The 26,507-nt window shown below is 44.7% G+C and overlaps 1 protein-coding gene across 1 annotated transcript in view; it reads right to left on the bottom strand.

The window, feature by feature from the left end:
* LOC122549736 (sodium-dependent dopamine transporter-like) overlaps positions 1-26,507 on the bottom strand; it is a 101,573-nt gene that overhangs the window by 14,605 nt on the left and 60,461 nt on the right. Inside the window, exons 7-8 of the mRNA XM_043689660.1 lie at positions 25,515-25,639; positions 23,536-23,648 (exon numbers count right to left, since the gene is read on the bottom strand). Of these exons, the coding sequence (XP_043545595.1) occupies positions 23,536-23,648; positions 25,515-25,639 (238 nt within the window). The remainder of the gene's footprint in view (positions 1-23,535; positions 23,649-25,514; positions 25,640-26,507) is intronic.

The raw sequence follows: 26,507 nt of genomic DNA, 5'->3' as shown, positions 1-26,507 counted from the left end.
CTATCGCATTTCCAACGCCCCTCCCCCAAGTCCCTCCTCCCTACCTTTTATCTTAGCCTGCTGGACACACTTTCCTCATTCCTGAAGGGCTTATGCCCGAAACGTCGATTCTCCTGTTCCTTGGATGCTGCCTGACCTGCTGCGCTTTTCCAGCAACACATTTTCAGCTCAAGAAAAACGCTCCCTGAAAACTTAACATTGATACTCTTTACAGCTGAAAGCCTTTCTCTTTCCGCTCTTCCTCTCTCTTCTAGTAGCTTCTCTGACTCTGCTCCTGTTCCTTGGATGCTGCCTGACCTGCTGCGCTTTTCCAGCAACACATTTTCAGCTCAAGAAAAACGCTCCCTGAAAACTTAACATTGATACTCTTTACAGCTGAAAGCCTTTCTCTTTCCGCTCTTCCTCTCTCTTCTAGTAGCTTCTCTGACTCTGATTTCAATTCATTCTTCCAGTTTTGCTCAATACCAGATCTACCAGATCACCTACGTCTGAAAGAAACTTGTTTCAACAGAAGCTATTAAATGACTAGAAAGTACTTCGGATGATTTCCTGTAAGCTGTTAAAGCTACTACCAAGTAAAAGACAACTCCTCAAAGTTAGTATAATACTGGCATGCAGAAGAGAAAATCTAGCAGTTAATCTGTAAAAGTAAGATCTAATAACCAACAAATCAGATCTGAACTCTGTCTCATTCAGATGTGAATGGGGTGGACAATTGAACAACTAACTGCAGAAAGAGTCTCCACAAATATCTCCACCCTTAATAATAAAGGAGTCCAACACATCAATGCTATAGACAAGGCAGAATCATTTGCTTCTATCTTTAGCCAGAAATGCTCAGAGGTTGATTCATCTCAGCCTACCCCTGAAATCCACAGCATAATAGATGCCAGCCTTCAACCCATTTGATTAACTCCACATGATATCTAGAAAAAGTTAAAGGCACTGGATACTGCAAGCATTATGGGCCCGGACAAGCTTTAGGCAATGTTACAGAGGACAGAATTTTCAGAACTAGCCATGCAACTCAGCTGGTCCAGTTATAACAAGATTAGATATGTCACATGCAGCAAGGATGTTCCCAATAACAAGTGAGTCCAGAACCAAGACTCTCAGTCTAAGGGTATGGGGTAGACCCTTTCGCACTGAGATGAGGAGAAATTTCTTCACGCAGATGAGCCTGTGGAATTGGCCACCACAAATCAGTCCAGGCCAAAAAATTGTATCATTTCAAGAAGGAGTTGGATACAGCACTTGGGGTTAATGGGATCAAAGGGATTAATGGGGGAAAACTGGGAACAGTCTATTGAGTTGGATGATTAGCTATGATCATAATGAATGGCAGAGCAGGTGTGAAGGGCCATTTGGCTTACATTGCTCCTGTGTTTTCTATATCTACCTGATGATGTGGAAACCTGTCCTGCTATATCCTGTCAACAAAAAGCAAGCTGACAGAACAGTGCGATCTGATCTATTGGTCTCTGGGTTACAACTGGCAGTTTGTACCTGGGGTAGAGTGCTGCCACCAATCCTCCCTTCTGTGCTGAGTTTAAGAATCTATCAAATTATTAATGGTAGAGGATAGACCAATGGTAGATCGTAAAATGAAGAGGCACTTGTCTTAAATAACAAGAGGCAGCAAGATAGAAATTGATATAGACATAATTAAAGCTAACTAGTCAATCATGTCAGAGAGGAGATTTCTGTCTCCAATAGGACCTTATGCAAGACTTCTCAATTCTACACCCAAACATGGAACGGCATCAGATTGGTGATAGTTTAGTGCAGTTTCAATATTAACTTTTTAAAAATTACACATGGCAGTCAAGTTTACCGTGACTCTTAAATTTTATATCATGTCCTTATATCATGAAGTCACTATAGTTCTACTACAAAGAGCACAAGGTTGCTCTCGAATTATACAGAGTTGACAAGTGGTGGTCATACACCTCAAATGAGGGGAGAGATTGAAAAAGAGAATGCTTTATGGTAACATCAGCCAGTGTGGGAATTGAACCATACTGTTGCGATCACTCCACATTTCAAACCAATCATCCAGCCAACTGAGCTAACCAAACCAGGCAGTAATGCTATCAAGCAGCATTTCCTCAGCAATAGTCTATTTACAAATTCTCAGTTTACATTCCATCAGGTCCACTTAGTTCCTGACTTTACCACAGTCTTGTGAAACAGGGACAAAAGAGCGGTCTTTCAGATACTTTAAATTCAAGACAGCATTTGATTGAATCAGGTATCAAACTATCCCAGCAAATCTGATCTTAATGGGAATCAGTGGAAAATCTCTTCACTGATTTGAGTTATTCTTAGCACAAGTGAAGATGGTTGTGAATTTTGGAGATTCAATCATCTCAGTCCCAGCATAGTTCCTCAGGGCAGGATGAAAACCTTCCCTCCATCATAAGATTAGAAGTGGGAAGATTCTTTGGTGATTGTGCAATGTTCAGCACCATATCTGACTCCTCAGAACTGAAGTACTCCATGTCCATAGGCAGCAGGACTTGGACAACATACAGGCTGAGTGGATAAGCGGCAAGTAACATTCATACCACACAACTGTCAAGTAATCACCTCCTACAGGAGCAAATCTAACCATCTTCCACTTGACATTTAATGATATTACCATCATGGAATTCCTCACTTGCACCATCTTGGTGGTTACCATTGACCAGAAACTGAACTGGAAGTTGTTTAGCTACAAGAGAAGTCAGAGGTAGGATTTCTGCAGCAAGTATCCCACCTCTTGATTCCCCAAAGTTTGATCACCATCTACAAAGCATAATTCAGGATTACGGTAGAATACATTTGATTTGCCTGAGTAAGTGCAGGTCCACCAGGATTCAAGAAGCTTGACACCAGCTAGGACAAAGGAGCCTCCTGCACCACCCTAAATGTTCATTTCTGCCACTACCACCATATAGTCGCAGCAGTACCATATATAAGATGCATTGCAATAATTTACGAAGGTTGTTCAACAGCACTTTCCAAACCCACAACTTCTTTCAGTTGGAAGGATAAAAGCATCTGAAACACGGGAACACCACAAACTGAAAGTTACCCTTCAAGTCAGATGAAATCTTGACTTGGAACTATATTACCATTCCTTCACTCATAGTTGGTCAGGATCCTGGATCCTGTCTAACAGTGCTGTGGGTGTACATATCCCCAGTTCTAGCAGATGACTCACAACCATCTTTTCAAGGGAAATGTGGGATGGGTAATAACTAGTGGGTGGCACAGTGGCTCAGTGGTTAGCACTGCTGCTTCACAGTGCCAGGGACCCGGATCCAATTCCTGCCTCAGGCAACTGTCTGTGTGGAGTTTGTACATTCGTTCTATGTCTGTGTAGGCTTGCTCTGGGTGCTCTGGTTCCCTCCCACAATCCAAAGATGTGCAGGTCAGGTGAATTCGCCATGCTAAATTGCCCATAGTGTTAGATGCATTAGTCAGAGGGAAATGTAAGGTAGGGAAATGAGTCTGAGCAGGTTACTCTTCAGAGGGTCAGTGTGAACTTGTTGGGCCAAAGGGCCTGTTTCCATACTGTGGGTAATCTAATCTATTGGCTGAGGCAATGACACCTGCATCCCATGAAATAATTTTTTCTTTAAATCATAGATCCTCTAAATAGCATTATAGAGTAATTGAGTTGTACAGCACGGAAACAGACCCTTCGGTCCAACTCGTCCATGCCAACCAGGTATTCTAAATTAATCTGGTTCCATTTTCCAGCATTTGGCCCATGTCCCTCTAAACCCTTCCTTTTCACGTATCCATCCAGATGCCTTTTAAATGTTGTAATTGAACCAGCATCAATCACTTTCTCCGGCAGCTCATTTCATACATGCACTACCCTCTGCGTGAAAAATTTGCCCTTTAGATCCCTTTTAAATAGCTCCCCTCTCACCTTAAAACTATGCCCTCTGGTTTTGAACAACCCTGGGAAAAAGACCTTGTCTATTCACCCTATCCATGCTCCTCATGATTTTATAAACTTCTAAAAGGTCACCTCGTGGCTTCTGATGCTCCAGGGAAAATATCCCTAGCCTATTCAGCCTCTCCCTTAGCTTAAACCTTCTAACTCTGGCAAGATCTTTCTAAATCTTTTCTGAAACCTTGCATGTGTGATGATTATATGGCTGTTGTGGTTCTGTTCGCTGAGCTGGGAACCTGTGTTGCAGACATCTCGTCCCCTGTCTAGGTGACATCCTCAGTGCTTGGGAGCCTCCTGTGAAGCGCTTCTGTGATGTTTCCTCCGGCATTTATAGTGATTTGTACCTGCCGCTACTGGTTGTCAGTTCCAGGTCTCCGCTGCAGTGGTCGGTATATTGGGTCCAGGTCGATGTGCTTATTGATTGAATCAGTGGATGAGTGCCATGCCTCTAGGCCAATATACTGGCCACTGCAGCGGAGACCTGGAACTGACAACAGGAAGTGGCAGATACAAATCACTATAAATGCTGGAGGAAACATCACAGAAGTGCTTCACAGGAGGCTCCCAAGCACTGAGGATGTCACCTAGACAGGGGACGAAATGTCTGCAACACAAATTCCCAGCTCGGCGAACAGAACCACAACAACGAGCACCCGAGCTACAAATCTTCTCCCAGACTTTGAAATGATACTATGGCTTTAAGAAGTTATTTTGTCCTTTTTTTTTAAAAGAAAAGAGAGATTTTAAGACAGAGCTGTCCAGTTGCAAAGCCAGTAAACCACTTGAGGGGCCTAGGATTTTTTTTTGAAAAGTTGGAACAATAGAAGCAGCTTTAATGGGTGTGCTCAAACTCCCACAGAACCAGGATCTTTAGTTTAGCTTTCATCAGTTGCTGTTGGGGTCTTGAAGAAGATTAAGTTATTTTTTTCCCCCTCTCTCTGTTACAGCCAAAAGCTAGGGGAGAATCTGGGTTCTGAATTTGCCTTTTTCCAGGGTGAGATTATGGAATGTTATTATAGTGGAACAGTTGATTAGTAATAGTTAATGTATCTGTTTAGCTTGCCAATCGAGTTAAGTTATTCCAATTCTTTCTTTCTTCTGTCATATTTTAACTATAGTGGAAGAATAAAGTGTGTTTTGCTTTAAATCTGGTAGCTTGACCAATCAAATTGCACCTGGAATCCAATACCTTAGATAACCAAATAAGAAAAAGTAGGGGTCTGAATATTTTAAGGTGGTTTGGTCTGGCCCATAACAAATTCTGGGCTCACCTTGGATCAGAATCCCTAATTCCAGGTTGGATTTAGAATTATTGGATTCAAAGGCAACGAGTGATAAGTTTTATTTCAGGTGTTGAATTCGGTTGATTTAAACAGGATGTGTGAGAAAGTGAGGACCGCAGATACTGGAGAGTCAGAGTCAAAAAGTGTGGCGCTGGCAAAGCTAAGCAGGTCAGGCAGCATCCGAGCAGCAGGAGAGTCGACGTCTCAGGCATAAGCACTTCATCAGGAATGAGGGGGGGGGGGGGGGGATGAGAGATAAAAGGGAAGCTGGGAAGGCGATAGATGGATGCAGGTGGACGCGGGAAGGTGATAGGTGAATGTAAATGGTGCAGGGAAGGTCATTTACTGGCATCCACCTGTTGTCTTTCCAGCTATCATCCCCCCCAGCCCCAGCCTCAGCCCCACCCTTCCCTCCTATGTATCTCTCAGCCCCCTTCCCCCACCACATTCCCGATGAAGGGCTTATGCCCGAAACATCAACTCTCCTGCTTCTCGGATGCTGCCTGACCTGCTGTGCTTTTCCAGTGCCACACATTTTGACTTAAATAGGATGTGCATTCTGGAGGAATGGATCTTTCAGTCACAAAGTTCCCTGGAGATGGAAGAGAGTACTTTGAGAGTTTTACAAAACATGAGCAAAGGAAAACTTTTGGACTTGGCAAAAAAGTTGGAATTGTGTCTGTGAGAAAAGAGAAAATAATTGTGGCAATCGTGCAGCATTTAAAATTGCCAAGAATACCACTGGAATCTTTTGAAATGGCTTAAATTCAATTGCCAAATTAAGAAGCTTTCGAGGCAATGGTAAGGGAAAGAATACCTCTGCCACCGTGCCGCCCACCAAGGTTTAGCCACAGTGGTTAGCACTGCTGCCTCGCAGTGCCAGAGACTCTCAGGAACAGGGCATTGTTGTCGATGAGAATACTGAGGCACAAATAAGTAGAATGGATGGCTTTGAGGTATGTAGAGAAGGTCGGTGTGGACTTGTTGGGCCGAAGGGCCTGTTTCCACACTAAGTAATCTAAAAAAAAAATCTAAACAAAAAGAGAGAAAATGAAATGAGACAGTTTCAATTACAATTGAAAGCAGAAGAAAAGCAGAAAGACAGTGAAGAAAAGCTTAAAGAAAGAGTTTGAACTTCACAAGTAGGCAACTAGAGAAGAATATTGACTTAAAAGGGTGACTTAAAAGCATGGTGAGGAGGATAGTGACGATTACCAACTTGAATGGTGTGGTCAAATTCTCTCAGAACCAGGATCTTTAATTTAGCTTTCATCAGTTGTCGGTGGGGTCTTGAAGAAGTGGAATCTATTTTCATTCCCTCTCATCCACAACAGCCAAAAGCTGGGGTTCTCGGCCTGCTATGGGAATTACATTTGAGAGAATGTGTGTTCTGGATTTGCTCTTTGCCAAGGATGTCTTTATGGGATGTTATGATACTGGAACAGTTAATTCATAGTAGTTACTGTGTCTATTAAGATTCCCTACATTTTAGATCAGGTTAGAATCCCCTACAGTGTGGAAGCAGGCCCTTCGGTCCAACAAGTCCACACCAACCCTCCGAACGAAGAGTGACCCACCCAGACCCATTTCCCTCTGACTAATGCACCTAACACTAGGGGCAATTTAGCATGGCCAATTCACCTGACCTGCACATGTTTGGACTGTGGGAGGAAACTGGAGCATCCGGAGGAAACCCACGCAGACACGGGGAGAATGTGCAAACTCCACACAGTCAGTCACCTGAGGCTGGAATCGAACCTGGATTCCTGGCACTGTGAGGCAGCAGTGCTAACCACTGAGACACCGTGCTGCCACGGTGTTCTGTTAAATTTTCCAATAGAGTTCAGTTACTTCAATTCCTTTCTTTTGTTATATTTTAACTATAGTGAATAAATAGTTTTACTTTAAATCCGGTAGTTTGACCAATCAAATTGCATCAGGAATGCAACATTTTACATTTACCTTTAAAATAAGGTTAGGGTTGAGACCAACTTCTGAATTTTGAGAGGGTTTAGCCTGGTCCATAACAAGAAGTTCAATCACATCTTTCCAATCGCAGGGAGACCAGAATTGAACACAGTATTCTAAATTTCACTATCCTGTTTACCTGCGACTCCACTTCCAAGAAACCATGAACCTGCATCATCACATTGTACGGAGAAAGTGAGGTCTGCAGATGCTGGAGATCAGAGCTGAAAATGTGTTGCTGGAAAAGCGCAGCAGGTCAGGCAGCATCCAGGGAACAGGAGAATCGACGTTTCAGGCATAAGCCCTTCTTCAGGAATCATAAGCCTGAAGAAGGGCTTATGCCCGAAACGTCGATTCTCCTGTTCCCTGGATGTTGCCTGACCTGCTGCGCTTTTCCAGCAACACATTTTCAGCTCATCACATTGTACACCAAGGTTGCTTTGTTTTGCAACATTCCCCAAGATCTGACCATTAAGTGTATAAGTCCTGTCATGATTTGCCTTAACAAAATGCAACACCTCACTTTTATCTAAACTAAATTCTATTGCCACTCCTTGGCCCATCTGATTAAGGTCCCTTTGCACTCTGAAGTAACTTACTTCATAATTAATATGACCACTAATTTTGATGTCATATGCAAACTTACTAACCATTCCTCCTACATTCACATCCAAATCATTTAGATAAATGACAAAAAGCAGGGGACCCAGCACCAATCCTTGTGGCACAGAAGCCACAGGCCTCCAGTCCAAACAACAATCCTCTGCTCTCTTAAACGAAAGGTGTAAAAGAAAAAAAAATGAAGATCCCCTGACACTGCCCCTATCAGACACTCCCAAAACAGGGATCACCACCAGATAACACACAGGCCTAAGCCCATTCTGCCCTTTCAAAAACAGAAAATAAAGCTACCTTGACGTTGTTGAACAAAAATAAACATGTGATTACTCTGGGGAGAAACTAAAACAAATAAACAAGCAAAATAAATGGTTCTCCCTAGACTCTGTCCCCACCAGTCACCAGGGCAGGGATCATAGGGGGCCCAAAATAAAAATAAACTCAAGCAAAATCAAAGACAATGAATAATTAAGCAAACAAGCAGCCAAGTGAATAAATAAATCCCCTCTACTCCATCCCCATCCTGAGACAGAGACAACAATGGTTTAAAATGCAGAGGAAGTTCCCTTGCTCATTTCAACTAAAGATAAAATTCACCTTACCCTGATCCCCATCAAGTGCATCTGAGACAGGGACAGTATAGAGTTAAAATGGAAGCTGCCTTGGCTCTTCCAAGGGGTCCAAAATCGGAACAAAGGGAAAATGAGACAGTCTTATCCCAAGGCATCAAACCTAAAACAAATGCAAACTCAAAAGGCAAAATAGAAACTTATGCTATAGACAATTAACTAAATCAGAATAACATTATCCAGGCTGATGGTGCTGCAGGGGCTGGAGTGCACCAAGTGGTCTCAGAAGGCCTCGACTCTGCCTGTGAGCACCACGTGCCCACTCTCCGGAGTACCCAAGCATGAGTGTAACTGCAGAAGAGAGGCAGTCAGGAACGAAGAGTCCCTCTTCGGCCCGATGTCTGGACCTGTTGATGGCCATCTTGGCCAGGTCCAGGAGCAAAGCCACGAGAGGGCTCATAGCCTTGTCCACCCCCTCCCCGCACCAGGTGCCCGCAGATCAGGAGTGTGGGGCTGAAGTGCAACCAAAGTTTTAACAGCAGCTCCGTCAAACAAAAACTAAAAAAGGGGCTGCAGACATTTCAGTGGAAGACCATCTCATCTAGGCCACAGAATGTGCCTGTGGTCTGGCACCCGGCAAACCTGCTCATTCATTGGTTACACGGTGTGCCCGCAGAATGCAGCATTCTCCTCCTCAGATTCCTGATGCCAGAGGGGAGGACCTCTTCATAGAGAGCTCTCCACTGGGGGATCTCCGCTGCTGGAGGGCAAAACATTACACCAAGGCGTGTCTGGATGGCAGGTGAAGGCTCAGCAGTGGAGAGTGCGCAGCATCAACCCGGACAAATAACACCTCTGTCCTGCTTGAAAGTGCACCGGGAGGATATCCCTGATGTAACTTAGATTGTGGGGCACTATGTAACAGGGGGCTGTCTGTGGCACGGAGCAACTGTCGAGATCCAGGTGGACAGGGTCAGTCCATCCAGAAGCCCACCACATGCCTAAGCAGCCTGGAGTACTCGCGAGGTGTCGGGGCTGGATGGCTCAGGTCGCGTGCCCGAGATGGATCCATGCTCTCGCAATCAACTGTTATCCAGCTCGCTCCGCTGGCATCCAGCATATCCCCAACTCTGGTCAGCCCTGCACCCTGAGTTCTCCCCTCCCTTGGCCGGGCAGACTGCACCTGAGGAGGAACCTACACCTGAGCAGCGGCTCCCTAACGAGATCCACTACCAGTGGGGGAAGAGCTCCGGTGCAAGCCGCCGTTGGCCTAGACGGTGATCAAGTCCATATAGAAGACAGGCAATTCCTGGAAAAAGGACCAAGGCTGGGACCACTCCATGAACAAGAACGGAGGCCAGACACCTGACGGAACGAATATGTCATCAGGGCGCACCACCTTGGGGGAGCCTCGATGTAAAGGTTTCAATGCAGGGTCTGATGGCAGAAAGTCTCCACCTGGGTGTGAGTGCACACCAGCGCCTGGCCACCCTCCTCAAGGTGAGAGTCTCAGAACCTCAGAGGCAAACCAGTGTTGCCCCTTGTCCCCGAAGAACTCTGAACCTTTTCCAGATGGCAGTAACAAAACCAGTGGGACTGACCAAAGTAACCAGCCAGTACCGCAACATGGTGATTACCAGCTGGTTTATGACCAGTTTTGATGCCCTGTAGGACAACACTTGGAGCAGTCCTGTCCAGCATGCTAGGCAACCTTGGTTTTCAACTTGTGCCAATTTGCTGGCCAGGGTTTCTCAGCAGGGCAAAGGTGGACTCCTGGGTAGAGGAGGTGAATGGTGTTCCATGTGAAGCATCAGAGCTCCTCCAGCAGGAGCTCAATCTGCCATGGACTGACCAGAAGCCCCAAACACTTGCTCCAGTTGATACTTGTGGTGGACGCCACATAGTACACCTTCTTGTACTCGTGCATCCTCCGCCGGTCAGCTGGGCCTGAGAACATGAAGAGCATGGTGTTGGCTTATGCCAGAAGAACCTCCTCCAGGCCTGACCCCGCTGCAGAGCCAAACCTGAAAGCCACTTCCACAAGCAGCGCAGGAAAGGCTCTAGAGAGAGAATAAAACTGGTCGGACAGGGGGCAGCCTTGACGCACTCCTCTCCCAAAGCGCAGGAGTGCCATCAGGGATCCATTCATTAACCTTCACTAGGCACTCCGCCGCAGCTTCCTCACTGGATGGATATGGACAAAGAGAGCCCCATAAAGTGCGTTGAAAGTGCCCTGGGAAAGATTTTGTAGTCCGTGCTGAGGAGGGAGACTGGACGCGAATTCTTTAACAAACAGAGAGACCCCCTCTTAGGCAACAGAGTGACGACACCCCTTTCTTGGTGCAGGGCTATCTCTCCAGTCACGACACATTCATCCAGGACCAGCGCATAGTCACCCCCACCAGGACGTCCCAGAATGCCCTGAAACATCAGCCCTGAGCCCTGGGGGACCTGCTCCTGGAAAGACAGTCGAGGGTACTGGCCAGCTCCTCGAATCTCAGAGGGGCGTTGAGCCTCTGGGCTGACCTGTGGCAGGTCCTCCCACAGAACTCTGCCAGCTTCCTCACTGGATGGATATGGACAAAGAGAGCCCCATAACAGTGCCTTCTAGGTCCAAGACAAGAAATCCATTGTTGGCTAGTAGCACAAAGAGCTGCTGGTGGACCCCATGCCTTTTCTCCAGTGAGTAGAAGAAGGGGGATCGCCGGTTGAGGTCCCAAAGGAACTGGACGCACGATCTGATGTACGCACCCGGGACCAGATGAGCTGCAGGTCATGGAGCGTGGCTTTCTCCTCTTCGTACAAGCCTCGCAGGACCGGATCCACTTCGGGCTGACCGAGAAGTGGCTCCAGATCAAACACCTCCCTCTCCAACTCCTTGATTCTGGATTTCTGCCCTCTTTGCCGACCCCCATACATACTGCTGATTGAAGACACAGAAGTGAGTCTTGCTCACATCCCATCCTAACCCCGAGGGAGGGGAAGACACTTACTTCCTTCTCCAGCCGGTCCAGAAGTGACGAAACAAATTCCAGAACTGCTGGTCACCCAGTGCCAGTGTGCCAACCTCACCCTGGTGCCGAACGAAACAAACTATGCCCAGACCAGGTTGTGATCGGAAAATGGCACCTGCCACATGGAGACCTTCAGAGCACAGGAGGCGCATGCCCTGGAAATGAAGACATGGTCAACTCTGAACATTCCAACCCCAGGCCTCACAAACAGTGATGGCAGTGGAATCTGGATAGAGATTTTGCGAGATGTCTACCAAGTCAAAGTTTTTATCCAAGTCCCTCAATGTTCCCACCAACGTTGAGCTCTTCTGGGTAGCTCCTCAGTCCCACCTCTCGAGGTTACAACTGAAATCTCCCCCGTGAAGAATGGGCTCACTCTCACCGATGGAGCTAAAAGAGAGTAGACTCTTCCTGGAGGAAGCATGTCTGCTCAAGTCCCATCCAAGGCACGTATACATTCATGAAGTGAAACACCATGCCTCCAAACTAATCATGAGTTGGAGCAGATAGCCCTGCACAGGCTTCTTGACCCTCAAGATCTCCAGCTGAAAACAAAGGGGCTAAAAAGACAGCCACCCTGCCAGAATTGTCAGCTATGTGACTCATGAGGACCCTTCCCCACTACTCCAGGAGCCACGTCGCTTCACCTCCTGAAACGGTATGGGTTTCTAGCAGGAGGCTTACTGTGTGTTTTCGTTCCCTGCAGAGCAGGAAGATACAAAATCAGCTCTGGAACATCCTGCTGCTGTTGACATTGAGGCTAGCTCTGGACGTCTTCGTGGCTGCAGTATGGTGCCACCACCAGTTAAAACAATGAAACCCAAACTTACTGAGCAGGCGGAGTGAATCTTTTCCCCTTCCATTCCCTGAGGACGCTCCAAAGGAATCTCTGCCACCTTGTCCATTCCCAGGGCTGCCAATAGCTGCTGGGCAGACATGACCAGTAGAGAATTTCACCAGGTCCATAGCCAACTTGACTCTGTCTCGGTGACCAAGCACCGCTTGCAAAAAGTCCTGGAGCAGCATGTCGCTCTCCGCCTTGTCTAACTTGTGATGCTTGTGACCCACGCCCAGTCCTCCAGGTTGTTGCCTCCGAACCCTGACTCCTCCCCAGGGTGGTTCCAGGATCACTGGTTGGACTCACCTCTGCTCGGCCCCACACCCAGGCCGACAGCAGGAGGATCCTTTGTATGATTCTCCAAGTCTCGAATGATGCCAGACTCAACTAAAACATTGACTAAAAAGGCAGTCCCCCCAAACCCCCACAAGCCCACTGCACATGCCTCAATGGCCATGTCAAGATGAATGTAACATTACATTCCAAGCTATTTTATTTAATAAGTAAAGAGCAATGAGGCTCCCAGGGTGGGGAAGTGGGGGACACAGAGTATGCAACCACCCCCACATACTAACAATAGGGACCCACGCCAAACTTTGTTTTCAAGCACCCCACTGTCACCATTGTCCTTCCCAAAATCAAGATCAAAACCTCCCCTGACACAAATAGTAGGTAAAGAAAACTGAGAGAGTTCTGTGAGGGCTCACTTGCCAGACTGTTGCCTCAGGCAGCTGTGTCTTGGCCTGCCCCCAACCTGACAGGGCCAAAACAATAGCTCCCCAATGTCCAGAGGCAATAGTCACTGGCAACAAATAGGCCACAGTCACAAGGTAATAATGAGATGGCCCAGGCTCCAAAAAGCTCCAGGACACAGATTTCAAAATACAGTCACTCACTGAAAGTGTTCAAGCCCCAAGCAATTAATGTCTGAGGCTGAATCCCCCAGCTGAACAAATAATCCAAGGTCCAGACACAAGCCTTCTCAGCATCAGCTGAAATGAAGTACAAGCCTCATCACTTCTCAGGGGAGCAGCAGCAAGTCTCAAGCTTGAGACATTCGAGACACACAAGCAGGTGCATCACCCAAGGTCTCAGGCTCTAGGCCTCAATCCACGGCAGCTTCTCTCCAGCACAGGAGGTCTTATTACAGCAGTCTTCAACTGACTGAGGGGAAATGCAGGCCAACTGGCTTCCAGAGGCAGCTGCGACAGAGAATCCCAGGCTTGTGTCCCTCTGGGCAGGCTACAGCATCAGAGGCTCCAGACTCTAGGCCTCAACCAGCTCCAGCTGCTCACAATTGCAACAGGTGTCACCACTTCAGCCTCCAAGTTCCAATTACAGCAGCAGCAGCAGAGTGCAATCTCCCAATACACTGCCCTCGAACAGGCACTGCTTGTCACTGGCCACTTGGGTGTTTCCTTTCTTCCTGGTGGTGGAATGTGAATAAAGATTTGTACACCTGCTGTCTTTCACTGTGCCTTATACCTGTACATGCACAACATGGGTGCTGGGGAAAATACAAGCACTACCACAGTTAGGCAGTAGTTTGGGGGTAAAACAAAAAAAAGACAAAAAAAAACTGCCCTTGACAGCAAAAACCATCATCACTATCCTTCGTCTCCTTTCTTAAAGCCAATTTTGTGTCCAAATGACTAGCTCTCCCTGAATTCCATGTCTATCATTGCTAACCAGTCTACCACGCGAAACCTTGTCAAACACCTTTCTGAAGTCCCTACAGAAAGCATCCACCGCTCTGCCTTAATCAACCTTCTTTGTCACTTCTTCAATAAACTCAATCAAGATCATGAGACACGATTTCCCATGCATGAAGCCATGTTGACTATCCCTAATCAGTTCTTGCCTATCCAAATACATATAAATCCTGTCCCTCAGAATCCCCTCCGACAATTTATTCACTGCTGATGTTAGGCTCACCAGTCTATATTTCCCTGTCTTTTCCTTACCACCTCTCTTAAATAATGGGACGATATTAGCCACCCTCCAGTCTTCTGGCACCTCACCCATGCCTATCAATGATACAAATACCTCAGCAAGTGGCCCAGCAATCACGTCTCTTGCTTCCCACAAAGTTCTGGAATACACCTGATCAGGTCCTGGGGATTTATCCACCTTTATACATTGTAAGATGTCCAGCATGTTCTCCTCTGTAGTATGCTCACTTTGCAAGGTATCACTATTTATTTCTCCAAGCTCTCTAGCTTCTATATCTTTCTCCACAGTAAATACTGATGCGAAATACTCATTTAGTACTCACAAATCTCAAGCAGTTCCACACATTGACAGCTTTAAGGTGTCCTATCCTCTCCCCAGTTACTGTCTTGACCTCAATGTATTTGTAGAATCTCTTTGGGTTCTCCTTAGTCCTATTTGCCAAAGATATCTCTTGTCTCTTTTCTGCCCTTCTGATTTTGCTCTTGAAAATACTCCAACTACCCTCCAGGGATTCACTCGTTCCCACCTGTCCATATCTGACATAAGCCTCCTTTTTTTTGATCAGAGCCTCAATTTCTCTAGTCATCCAGCGTTCCCTACACCTACCAGCCTTGCACTTCACCCAAACAGGAACATACTGTCTTTGGACTTCCATTATCTCATTTTTGAAGGCCTCCCACATTCCAACCATCCCTTTACCTATGAATAGCCTGTCTCATTCAACTTTTGAAAATTCTTGCCTAATGCCATCAAAATTAGTCTTAGTCCAATTTAGAATTTTAACTTTTGGATCACATATATCCTTTTCCATAATTATTTTAAAATTAATAGAATTATGATCACTGGCCCCAAAGTACTCCCCCATGATTCCTCACTCATTTGTCCTGTCTTACTTCCCAAGGGAAGGTCAAGCTTTGCTCCTTCTCTAGTAGGTATATCCACATACTGAATAAGAAAATTTTCTTCTACATGCTTAACAAATTCCTGTCCATCTAAGCCCTTAACACGATGGCAGTCCCAGTCTATGTTTGGAAAGTTAAAATCCCTTACATTACAACCCTATCATTCTTACAGATATCTAAGATCTCCTACAAATCTGCTTCTCAATTTCCCACGGACTACTGGGGGAGTCTATAGTACAATGCTAATAAGATGATAATCTCTTTCTTATTTTTGATTTCCACTCAAATAACTTCACTGGATGTACTCCCAGGAATTTCCTCCCTATGTACAGCCAAAATTTTATCCTGAACCAAAAAGAGAGCGAAAGAGAGATATCACTGAGGAGCATTCTGGGAGAAGTCAGCTCAGTCACCATGATCGTGGAAAAGCCCGGTGTCAAGAAATGGTAAGCCCCAAATATTACGTTACTGGTGGATAGGTCCCCAGGGCCCAATGGTATCTACCCAAGTTATTGAGACAGGCAAGAGAGGAGATTACTCAACTCAGGGGGAGGTGTTGTTAGTACTAGACTGTTCTTGTACCTCCAACCAAGATCTTTGTATCCTCATTAGCCACTGGAGTGGTCCCAAAAGACTGGCGAGTAACTAATGTTCTTCCTCTGTTCAAGAAGGGAAATAGAGATAATCCTGGAAACTGTAGACCGGTGAGTCTCAGAGCAGTGGTTGGGAAGCTTTGGAGAGAATTCTTAGGGATAGGATTTACGCACATTTGGAAAAGCATGGCCTAATTAGGGACAGTCAGCATGGCTTTGTGCAGGGCAGGTCATGTCTTACTAACTTGATTGAATTTTTCAAGGACGTGACAAAGGTGATCAATGAAGGTAAAGCAATGGACATTGTCTACATGGATTTTAGTAAGACCTTTGACAAGGTCACTCCTGGTAGATTCACCCAGAAGATTAAGATGGTGACTTGGCCATGTGGAATTGGGATTTCACAAGGCAGCAGGCAGTGGTGGAGAGGTGTTTGTCAGACTGGAAGATCGTGGCTATTGGTGTTCCACAGAGATCCATACTGGAACCTCTGCTGTTTGTGATACATAGAAATGACTTGGATTAAAACGTATGTGGGTATGTTAGTAAGTTTGCAGATGACACAAAGATCAGTGGAGTTATGGATAGTGTAGAAGTTGGTCAAAGTATACAGTGGGATACGGATGAATTGCATTTGTGGGTGGACAAATGGCAGATGGACTAGGCAAAAGTGAGTACTCCAGATGCTGGAGATCAAAGTCAAGATTAAAGCGAGGAAGCTTTTGCCCAAAATGTCGATTTTCCTGCTCCTCAGATGCTGGCTGACCTGCTATGCTTTTTCAGCATCACTCTAAAAATGGCAGATGGAGTTTAATCCGGGCAAGTGTGCACTTTGGGAGGTCAAATGTTAAGGGAACTCCGGCAGGACCACTGATGTGCCGAGGGATCTTGGGGTTCAAGTCCATAGCTCCCTGAAAGTGACCACGCAAGTAGATAGGGTGGTGAAGAAGACATACAATTGGCTTGCCATTATTGGTCAGAGCATTAAGTACAAGAGTCAGGATGTCATATTGTAGTTTTGTAAGACTTTGGTTAGGCTGCACTTAGAGTATTGTGTTTAATTCTGGCTGCCACATTACTGGAAGGACATGGAGGCTTTGGAAAGGTGCAGGAGAGGTTTACCAGGCTGCTGCCTGGATAAGAGCGCATAAGGGGAGGCTAGAAAAACTCACATTATTTTCTCTGGAGTGTTGAAGGCTGAGGGGAAACTAGACAGAACTTTATAAAATTATGAGATGCATCGATAGGATTGACAGTCAGAGTCGTTTTCCCAGAGTTGAAATATCTAAATAGTAGGGGGCATGAATTTAAGGTGAGAAGGTTAAATTCATCGGAGATATGAGGGGCAGGTTTCGTTTGACAGAGAGTGCTAGGAGTCTGGAATATGCTGCCAGGGCGGTGCCAGGGGAGGCATTCATGATAGGGGCATTTAGGGGCTTTTAGAAAAGCATATGAATATACAAGGAATGGAGGCATATGGGCCAAGGGCAGGCAGAAGGGTTTAGTTTAGTTTGGCATCATGTTTGATACAACATCGAGCTGAAGGGCTCATTCCTGTGCTGTACTGTTCAATGTTCTCTATGTTCTAAAAATGCCACTCCCGTCCTCTCATGCCTTCCCCTTTCTATCCTTCCTATAGCATCTACACTATGGAACATTTAGCTGCCAGTCTGCCCTTCCTGAGTGACGTTTCTGTAATAGCTATGATAATCTAGTCCAATGTTCTCAACCATGCCCTGAGTTCATCTGTCTTACTTTTCAGGCCTCTTGCATTGAAGTAAATGCATTTTAATTCATCGGTCTTACCTCACTCTCTGCCTTGTTCTTGCCTGCTTTGACTATTTTACTTACTCCTCTTATCAACTTTTGCAGCCTCAGACTTTCCTCACTGTCTCTTTGGTCCCACCATCATCTGCCCCCCCTTACCAGTTTAAAGCCTCCCAAGTAGCACCAACAAAGGGTATTGGTCCCCTTTCAATTCAGCTGTAACCCAATCTCCTTATACAGGTCATTTCTACCCCAGAAGAGATTCCAACGATCCAAAAATGCGAATCGCTGACCCCTCACCAGCTCCTCAGCCATGCATTCATCTGCTTCATCCTCCTATTCCTCCTCTCACTAGCATGTGTCACTGGGAGTAATCTAGATGTTACTACCTTCCAGAACCTACCTTTTACCATCCTGCCTAACTTCCTATATTCTCTCCTCAGAACCTCGTCCGTTTCTCTTCCAATGTTGTTAGTATCAACATGTACAACGACCTCCTGCGAGTCACTCTCCCCTTTGAGAATATTCTTCGCCCTCTCTGAGACATCTTTGACCCTGGTACCAGGATGGCAAGGCACCATTCGGACATCTCACTGTCAGCTGCAGAAATGTCCATTTGTATCCCCCGATAAGACAGTTCCCTATCACAATCGATCACTTGGAACTGACATACCCTTCATTCAAAGTTTGTGCGAAGATTTGTAGCTCGGGTGCTCGTTGTTGTGGTTCTGTTCGCCGAGCTCGAAGTTTTTGTTGCAAACGTTTCGACTGGGACAACACTACTATCATAGGGCAAGCCAGACAGAGAACAGCCAGGGAATTCCTAGAGGCATGGCATTCATCCACAAACTCCATCAACAAACACATCGACCTGGACCCAATATACCAACCACTACAGCGGACAGCTGAAACTGACAACCGGAAGCGGCAGGGACAGACCACTATAAACACCGGAGGAAACATCAAAGAAGCGCTTCGCAGGAGGCTCCCAAGCACTGATGATGTCGCCTAGCCAGGGGACGAAACATTTGCAACAAAAACTTCCAGCTCGGCGAACAGAACCACAACATACCCTTCATTGCAGCAGAACCAGTCTCCATACCAGAAACCCTACCATCAGTGCTGATTCCCCTGAGAGTCCATTACCCCTTTCATTTTTCAAAACAGCATAGTTGTCTGAGATGGTGATAGCCACAGGAGACTCCTGTGTTACCTTCCTACCTTTCCTAGAGGTAAGCCAGCTACCTGACTATTGAAACTGCCATCCATCAGACCGCCTGCTCCTATAAATTCCTCATTGCCCCTAACTGTCATGTGATTTAATAGGATTTGCAATCAAACGTACTTTCTGCAGACATAGTCATCAGGAACATTGAAATTCTCCCTAATCTCCTACATCCAATAGGAAGAGCACTTCACTCTATTAAAGGCCATCTTTGCCTCTTAAACAATCTACAGACCCAGTCTTACTGTTGTAAAAACCCCAATCTATAAAAGAGTTAATCAAGAGACAGATCTCAGTAAAACAAAGGATCTCATCCTACTCTCTATGATAGTTTACAAAAAAAACCAATTAAGAATTCTAAGTTTTACAAGACTTAAACCAAACGCTTAGCTGATAGACCTCTGCAATCCTGACATTCCCAGCTGTGAGCAGTTCCGATAATGAGACCTTTGAAAGGTCAGCTATGAAATCTCACTGTTTATTTTTCTTGGAAGTAACATTTCCACAGATGCTTGTAATTTCACACAGTCAGCTTTAAAAGTTCACTTTTGTTTTTTTAAAAATTTTTTTTGTTGAACTCTAGACCCGTTCTCTGACCTCCTTATGTGGTTTCTCCAAACACATCTTGTTATGTTCAGCAAGATTACGACAGGTTGGAAAGCAGTGCCAAGGACGGTGCTCTGGTGTTAGATTAGTATTGCACAATAAATTGTATCATAACCACTTTGTTCTGAGTGCTATCTGTGGTTATTAGATCCTCAAACCAAGATGCTGCCCAGTGCACTCTTTGTTGGAACATGCATACACATTTTGAAGTTAATTTTCCACAAGAAAGGCAGGTAGCACATAAAAATAGCCATGCAGCCCCAATTTCTCCCCATAGTGAGTAAGATGCCATCTCATGCATTTGTAGGTCTCGCAATGAAATACTGTTGTTATGATACTTGAGGGGCAACAGAGCACTGAGCAGCAATAACACAATTTGCATCGTATACTGTACATGTGGATGCCAGAAGCCTTTGAGTTATTTTAATAACAATGGGTGCTTCTAAGTTCCTCATTGTCCTTACCATAAGTTCCACATCAAGGCCTCAGATAAGAAAAGAAAATGTGGTTACTTCACGAATCTGTCTCCTGGCAAGAAGCTTTTCCAAATGGTATTGTATATTTTGGTCAGACATTGTCTACGATCTTCTAAGTGGTCAGAATGTGATTAAGTTTTCAAAGGTCAGAAATCCCTACTGAAAGCCTATCTGAATAAAAAGCACGTGGGAAATGAAAACAGTTTGATTTTGGCAGCACGTAAGACCATAAGAGCATAAGAAATAGGAGTGGAAGTAAGGCCATTCGGCCCATTGAGTCCACTCCGCCATTCAATCATGGCTGATGGGCATTTTAACACCACTTACCCGCACTCTCCCTGTATCACTTAATTCCTTGCAAGAAAGATGGTGTTTCAACTGTTGAAATTTTGGGCAAGTCCTTTTCCTTTACCAAAGAGTACCTGTTGTTCTAATACCTGCTCACTGAATATTTTCAGCAGACAAATCCATGACTATTTTCTCATTTAGTTCAATTACACAATTCTATATTTGTTTTGCTTTTTCGGTCAAAAGAGGGCTGCAGACCCTCTGGTACCACTGCTAGGTTTGCTTTCATTGCATTCATAAATAAAAATGACAACAAATTGCAATTAAATTCCTTCACAGGGGAGTTGTCAAACAAAATTTGATATCAATGTTCCAAAGCAGACATTGCGGGAATAGTTCCAGGGTTGAGGGACTTTGGTTATGCAGCTAGAACGGAGAACTACGCTGCATTCCTAACAGAAGAGAAACTTGGAAAAAGATTTGACAGAGGTGACCAAATTCATGAGAAGTCCAAATAGAGTAGACAGGATGAAATATTTCCCATTGGTGGAAGTGTCGTGAATGCCAATCTAAAGTGACTGGCTAAACAGGCAAAGGCAAAATGAGAATGCGTGCTCTTACTCAGTGAGACATCTGTAATATATTGCCTCAGAGTGGAGCTGAAACAATTGAATAAATACCAGAACAGGGAACATTTACGGGGCTACAGGGAAAAGACTAGTAAATCTGCTCTTGATGAGAGATGGTATTACATGAAGGCTGAATACCCTTTTTCTGTGTATAACTATTCTATGAAACTATGATTCTGTGATTTGGACAGATAAACAAAAACCTCGTCAAAGAGTTAAGTTTTAAGGAGTATCATAAAGAAATAAAGAGAGAGAAAAGGGGTGGAAAGCTTTTGGAAGGAAATTCTGGAATTCTGGCATGACAGGGTGGCTCAGTGGTTAGCGCTGCTGCCTCAAGGTGCCAGGGACCCAGGTTTGATTCCCACCTCGGGCGACTGTCTGTGTGGAGTTTGCACATTCGCCCCGTGTCTGTGTAGGTTTGTTCCAGTTTCCTCCCACAACCTGAAGATGTGCAGGTTAGGTGAATTGGTCATGCTAAATTGCCTTTAGTGTTATGTGCATTAGTCAGGAGTAAATATAGGGGAGTGGGTCTGGGTGGGTTACTCTTTGGAGCATCAGTGTGGACTTGTTGGGCCAAAGGGTCTGTTTCCACATTGTAGGGAATCTAATCTTAGTATTTTGGCAGGGGAAGGCTCAACAGCCAATGGTCAAGTGATTGATATTTGAGATGTTCAACAGGGTAGAATTGGAGGAGCCCAGATAACGGCACGGTGGCACAGTGGTTGGCACTGCGGCCTCACAGGACCAGAGACCTGGGTTCAATTCCCGCCTCGGGCATAAGACCATAAGACATAGGAGTGGAAGTAAGGCCATTCGGCCCATCGAGTCCACTCCGCCATTCAATAATGCTTGATGCGCATTTCAGCTCCACTTTCCAGTGTTCTCCCCGTAGCCTTTAATTCCTCGAGACAACAAGAATCTATCAATCTCGGCCTTGAAGACATTTAGCGTCCCGGCTTCCACTGCACTCCGTGGCAATGAATTCCACAGGCCCACCACTCTCTGGCTGAAGAAATGTCTCCGCATTTCTGTTCTGAAATGACCCCCTCTAATTCTAAGGCTGTGTCCACGGGTCCTAGTCTCCTCGTCTAACGGAAACAATTTCCTAGCATCCACCTTTTCCAAGCCATGTATTATTTTGTACGTCTCTATTAAGTCTCCCCTTAATCTTCTAAACTCCAACGAATACAATCCCAGTATCCTCAGCCATTCCTCATATGTTAGAACTGTCATTCCAGGGATCATCCGTGTAAATCTCCGCTGGACACGTTCCAGTGCCAGTATGTCCTTCCTGAGGTGTGGAGTACTGGACACAGTACTCCAAATGGGGCCTAACCAGAGCTTTATAAAGTCTTAGTAGTACATCTCTGCTATTATATTCCAACCCTCTTGAGATAAGAGACAACATTGCATTCGCTTTCTTAATCACGGACTCAACCTGCATGTTTACCTTTAGAGAATCCTCGACTAGCACTCCCAGATCCCTTTGTGCTTTGGCTTTATTAATTTTCTCACCATTTAGAAAGTAGTCTATGCTTGTATTCTTTTTGCCAAAGTGCAAGACCTCGCACTTGCGCACGTTAAATTCCATCAGCCATTTCCTGGACCACTCTCCCAACCGGTCTAGATCCTTCTGTAGCCTCCCCACTTCCTCAATACTACCTGCCTGTCCACCTAACTTCGTACCATCGGCAAACTTCGCTCCTCCCTTTACTAAATTCATGTTGACTTGTTCTAATCAGACTCTGCTCTTCCAAGAATTTAGAAACCTCATCCTTAATGATGGATTCTAGAATTTTACCAACAACCGAGGTTAAGCTGATTGGCCTATAATTTTCCATCTTTTGCCTTGATCCTTTCTTGAACAAGGGGGTTACAACAGCCATCTTCCAATCATCCGGGACCTTTCCTGACTCCAGTGACTCTTGAAAGATCTCAACCAATGCCTCTGCTATTTCCTCAGCCACCTCTCTCAGAACTCTAGGGTGTATCCCATCGGGGCCAGGAGATTTATCAATTTTAAGACTTTTTAATTTTTCTAGCACTATCTCTTTCGTAATGGCAACCATACTCAACTCAGCCCCGTGACATCCTTTAATTTTTGGGATATTACTTATGTCTTCCACTGTGAAGACTGACGCAAAGTACTTGTTAAGTTCTCCTGCTATTTCCTTATCTCCCATCACTAGGCTTCCTGCATCAGTTTGAAGTGGCCCAATGTCTACTTTTGCCTGTCGTTTGTTTCTTATGTACTGAAAGAAACTTTTACTATTATTTCTAATATTACTGGCTAGCCTACCTTCATATTTGATCCTCTCCTTTCTTATTACACTCTTTGTTATCCTCTGTTTGCTTTTGTATCCTTCCCAATCTTCTGATTTCCCACTGTTCTTAGCCACTTTATAGGATCTCTCTTTTTCTTTAATACATTTCCTGACTTCCTTTGTCAGCCAAGGTTGTCTAATCCCTCCCCGGGCAACTGTCTGTGTGGAGTTTGCACATTCTCCCTGTGTCTGTGTGAGTTTCTCGGGGTGCTCCGGTTTCCTTCCACAGTCCAAAGATGTGCAGGTTAGGTGAATTGGCCATGCTAAATTGCCCATAGTGCTAGATTAAGGGGTAAATGTAGGGGAATGGGTCTGGGTGGGTTGCTCTTCGGAGGGTCGGTACGGATTTGTTGGGCCGAAGGGCCTGTTTCCACACTGTAAGTAATCTAATCTAATCATAATGTGGAGATTTGCAGGGCTAGATTAAATAGCAGAGAAAAACAGGTGATTACAGACATAGAAATAATTTCAAGTTAGAAATAAAATCTATTTGTTTCATTAACCATCAAAATATAACAATTGAACACACTCACTGCGCTGTCAAGTCCCAGTGTCAGAAGCATGATGAAAAAGATGACTGACCAAACTGATGAACCAGGAAGAGTGGCAATTGCTTCTGGGTAAATGATGAAGACCAATCCAGCTTCTGCAAATATAAATAGCTTTTCACTTACAAGAGCTTGTGATAAATATTTATATTGATAAGTATTAAAACTGTTGCATGGGTACTAGCTGGTACAGGAGCTGGCATGCTAATCTTTTATTTGAGGAATTTGACTTGGAATTTCATCAAGAAAAACAGGATGAAATCTTTCTCTGACAGATGGATGCAAACCAATGTAAGATAACTTACAGTAGTTAGAAGCGAATTCTGGTTAAGCATGTACACAGTTACTTCTCCTTTCACATTAATTTGCTGGCCTCGTGAGACCAACTTTGTTGCCTCTCTGAGTGAGATGGTTACTACAGGAAATTGGAAGTATCATACTGATACATTTGGAGTTGGTTTTCTGAAATTAGTATCAAATATATTTGGTCGGATATCATGAGAGAGTAAACTTGCTGTATGGTCTGGGACATTGAGTTTTCTGGGAATCCTGGAAGTACTGAGAAAGGATCACATTGCACTCCTGGAGAGGGACTGCCTGATTTTTCTCTATCCATGTAAGTGGAAAGAAAATTGAGCAGGTTCCTTTACAAGTCTGATCTGAACTGCCTGATTCTCCAGTGTTCACAGTGCCTAGGTTATTCAGACAATAGAATATTATATTGTCTGTGCTTAATATAATATACTAATTCTTTATGAACAGATTCCTAATTTTGTTACATGCAAAAATCGATGTAATCTCTCTCTTTGTCCCACTGAGGTAAAAGAAGCTTTCTTGTCTTTTTAGGGCTGAGGAGTGTTTGATGCTGACTGATGAATTCAGCACAAACAAATTAGGAAAAGCATATTTTTGACGCTCAGTTATTTGACACTCAGCAAACTTCAGGATAGTCTTCCTCATATTTTCAGGTTGGTTTCCACATCTTTTCCTGTCACACTGAACAACACTGGTACCAGACTTCTCTTTGACTGTTTCCACCGCTGCTTTGTGAAGGAGTAAAGTTCAAAATGAAAGAAATGAGTACCAGAGTGAATTTGACTATAAACCTAAATTAGACTATAGACCCCTAAAAGCACCAAATTTGAGTGAGCATTTTCTGAATGTTGCAATTAACACAAGCACATGTAAAGATTTTTTTGTCCCACATCATGCATGTAGCTATTCTGTACATAAGTTCTTAGTGTCATAGCTAGCGATCAGTAGTTCATCACTGACAGTGCTGGAGCTCCAGCGACAAAATAATTTTAAAAAATACTAAAAAACCTGGTGGAGGTAAATGGCTGATGGATCAGCTTATAATCATTTAACTTTGACACTCTATTCATATCAATGTTCAGTTTCAGATTCCTCTGTGGACGAGTACACTGGCTGTCACTGTCTTGACTCACACCTGTGGAGGAGTACACTGGCTGTCACTGTCTTGACCCACACCAGTGCGGACTTGTAATCCATGATGGCAATTTAAAAAAAAAATCTAAATATATTAATTTAATATAAAACTAAGTCAGCAAATGGGAAAATAGTGTGTAATAATTCTAATGTACCTAGATTACAGTTCCTTAAAACAAACATTGGTGGATCTAATCACCCATAAATTGTGACTTGGAGGAGCCGGTGTTGGACTGGGGTGGACAAAGTTAAAAATCACACAACACCAGGTAATAGTCCAACAGGTTTAATTGGAAGCACACTAGCTTTCGGAGCGCTGCTCCTTCATCAGGTAGTTGTGGCCAACTGTGACCTTATCCTAAGTCATTTCATTAGTAGATTGTCGCAGATTAACCTTATTGGATATTTCACCTGCAACGGAGGCGATGTTCTTCACCGCTGACCCATGCACTTTTTTTGCACACAGCTATTTAAATGAAGGGACAGAGTGGGCTAAACCAGCTCTGTGGCCTTACCTCCAGTGGCCACATCCTCCAGAGCCACTCCATGTCGTTTTGAAATATAACCCAAGAAAGAGAAGACAACAAAACCCGAGAAGAAGCTTGTCACGGAGTTGACAGAACTGGCAACGATTGCATCCCTAAAAAATAAAAGGGACAGTCAGGCACAATTTGAATCTTAGGAGGGATGGAAGAAATTCAAGGTCCTTTATGATGCGTAACACTTAATTGGCAGTGGTGGTGGGAAAGACACATTCTCCTGCTATGTTTAAAAATTCACAGACATTGGAAGTACCTCTGTGGAACATGCCCATCAGGGCAAACAATACATTGTTTTGTCAGAAGGCTATATATAAAAAAGAACAAGCGGGTTGGATCCCATTCCTACGCCTAGAGAAGATTTAGAGTCATAGAGTCATAGAGATGTACAGCATGGAAACAGACCCTTCAGTCCAACCCGTCCATGCCGACCAGATATCCCAACCCAATCTAGTCCCACCTGCCAGCACCTGGCCCATATCCCTCCAAACCCTTCCTATTCATATACCCATCCAAATACCTCTTAAATGTTGCAATTATACCAGCCTCCACCAAATCCTTTGGCAGCTCATTCCATACATGTACCACCCTCTGCGTGAAAAAGTTGCCCCTTAGGTCTCTTTTATATCTTTCCCCTCTCACTCTAAATCTATGCTTTCTAGTTCTGCACTCCCCAACCCCAGGGAAAAGATTTTGTCTATTTATCCTATCCATGCCCTTCATAATTTTGTAAACCTCTATAAGGTCTCCCCTCAGTCTCCGATGCTCCAGGGAAAACAGCCCCAGCCTGTTCAGCCTCTCCTTGTAGCTCAGATCCTCCAACCCTGGCAACATCCTTGTAAATCTTTTCTGAACGCTTTCAAGTTTCACAACATCTTTCCGATAGGAAGGAGACCAGAATCGCATGCAATATTCCAACAGTGGCATAAGCAATGTCCTGTACAGCCGCAACATGACTTCCCAACTCCT

This window comes from Chiloscyllium plagiosum, chromosome 5 (genome assembly GCF_004010195.1).
Source record: "Chiloscyllium plagiosum isolate BGI_BamShark_2017 chromosome 5, ASM401019v2, whole genome shotgun sequence".
NCBI classification, from domain to species: Eukaryota; Metazoa; Chordata; class Chondrichthyes; order Orectolobiformes; family Hemiscylliidae; genus Chiloscyllium; species Chiloscyllium plagiosum.
This window is presented reverse-complemented; position numbering and strand designations above follow the sequence as displayed.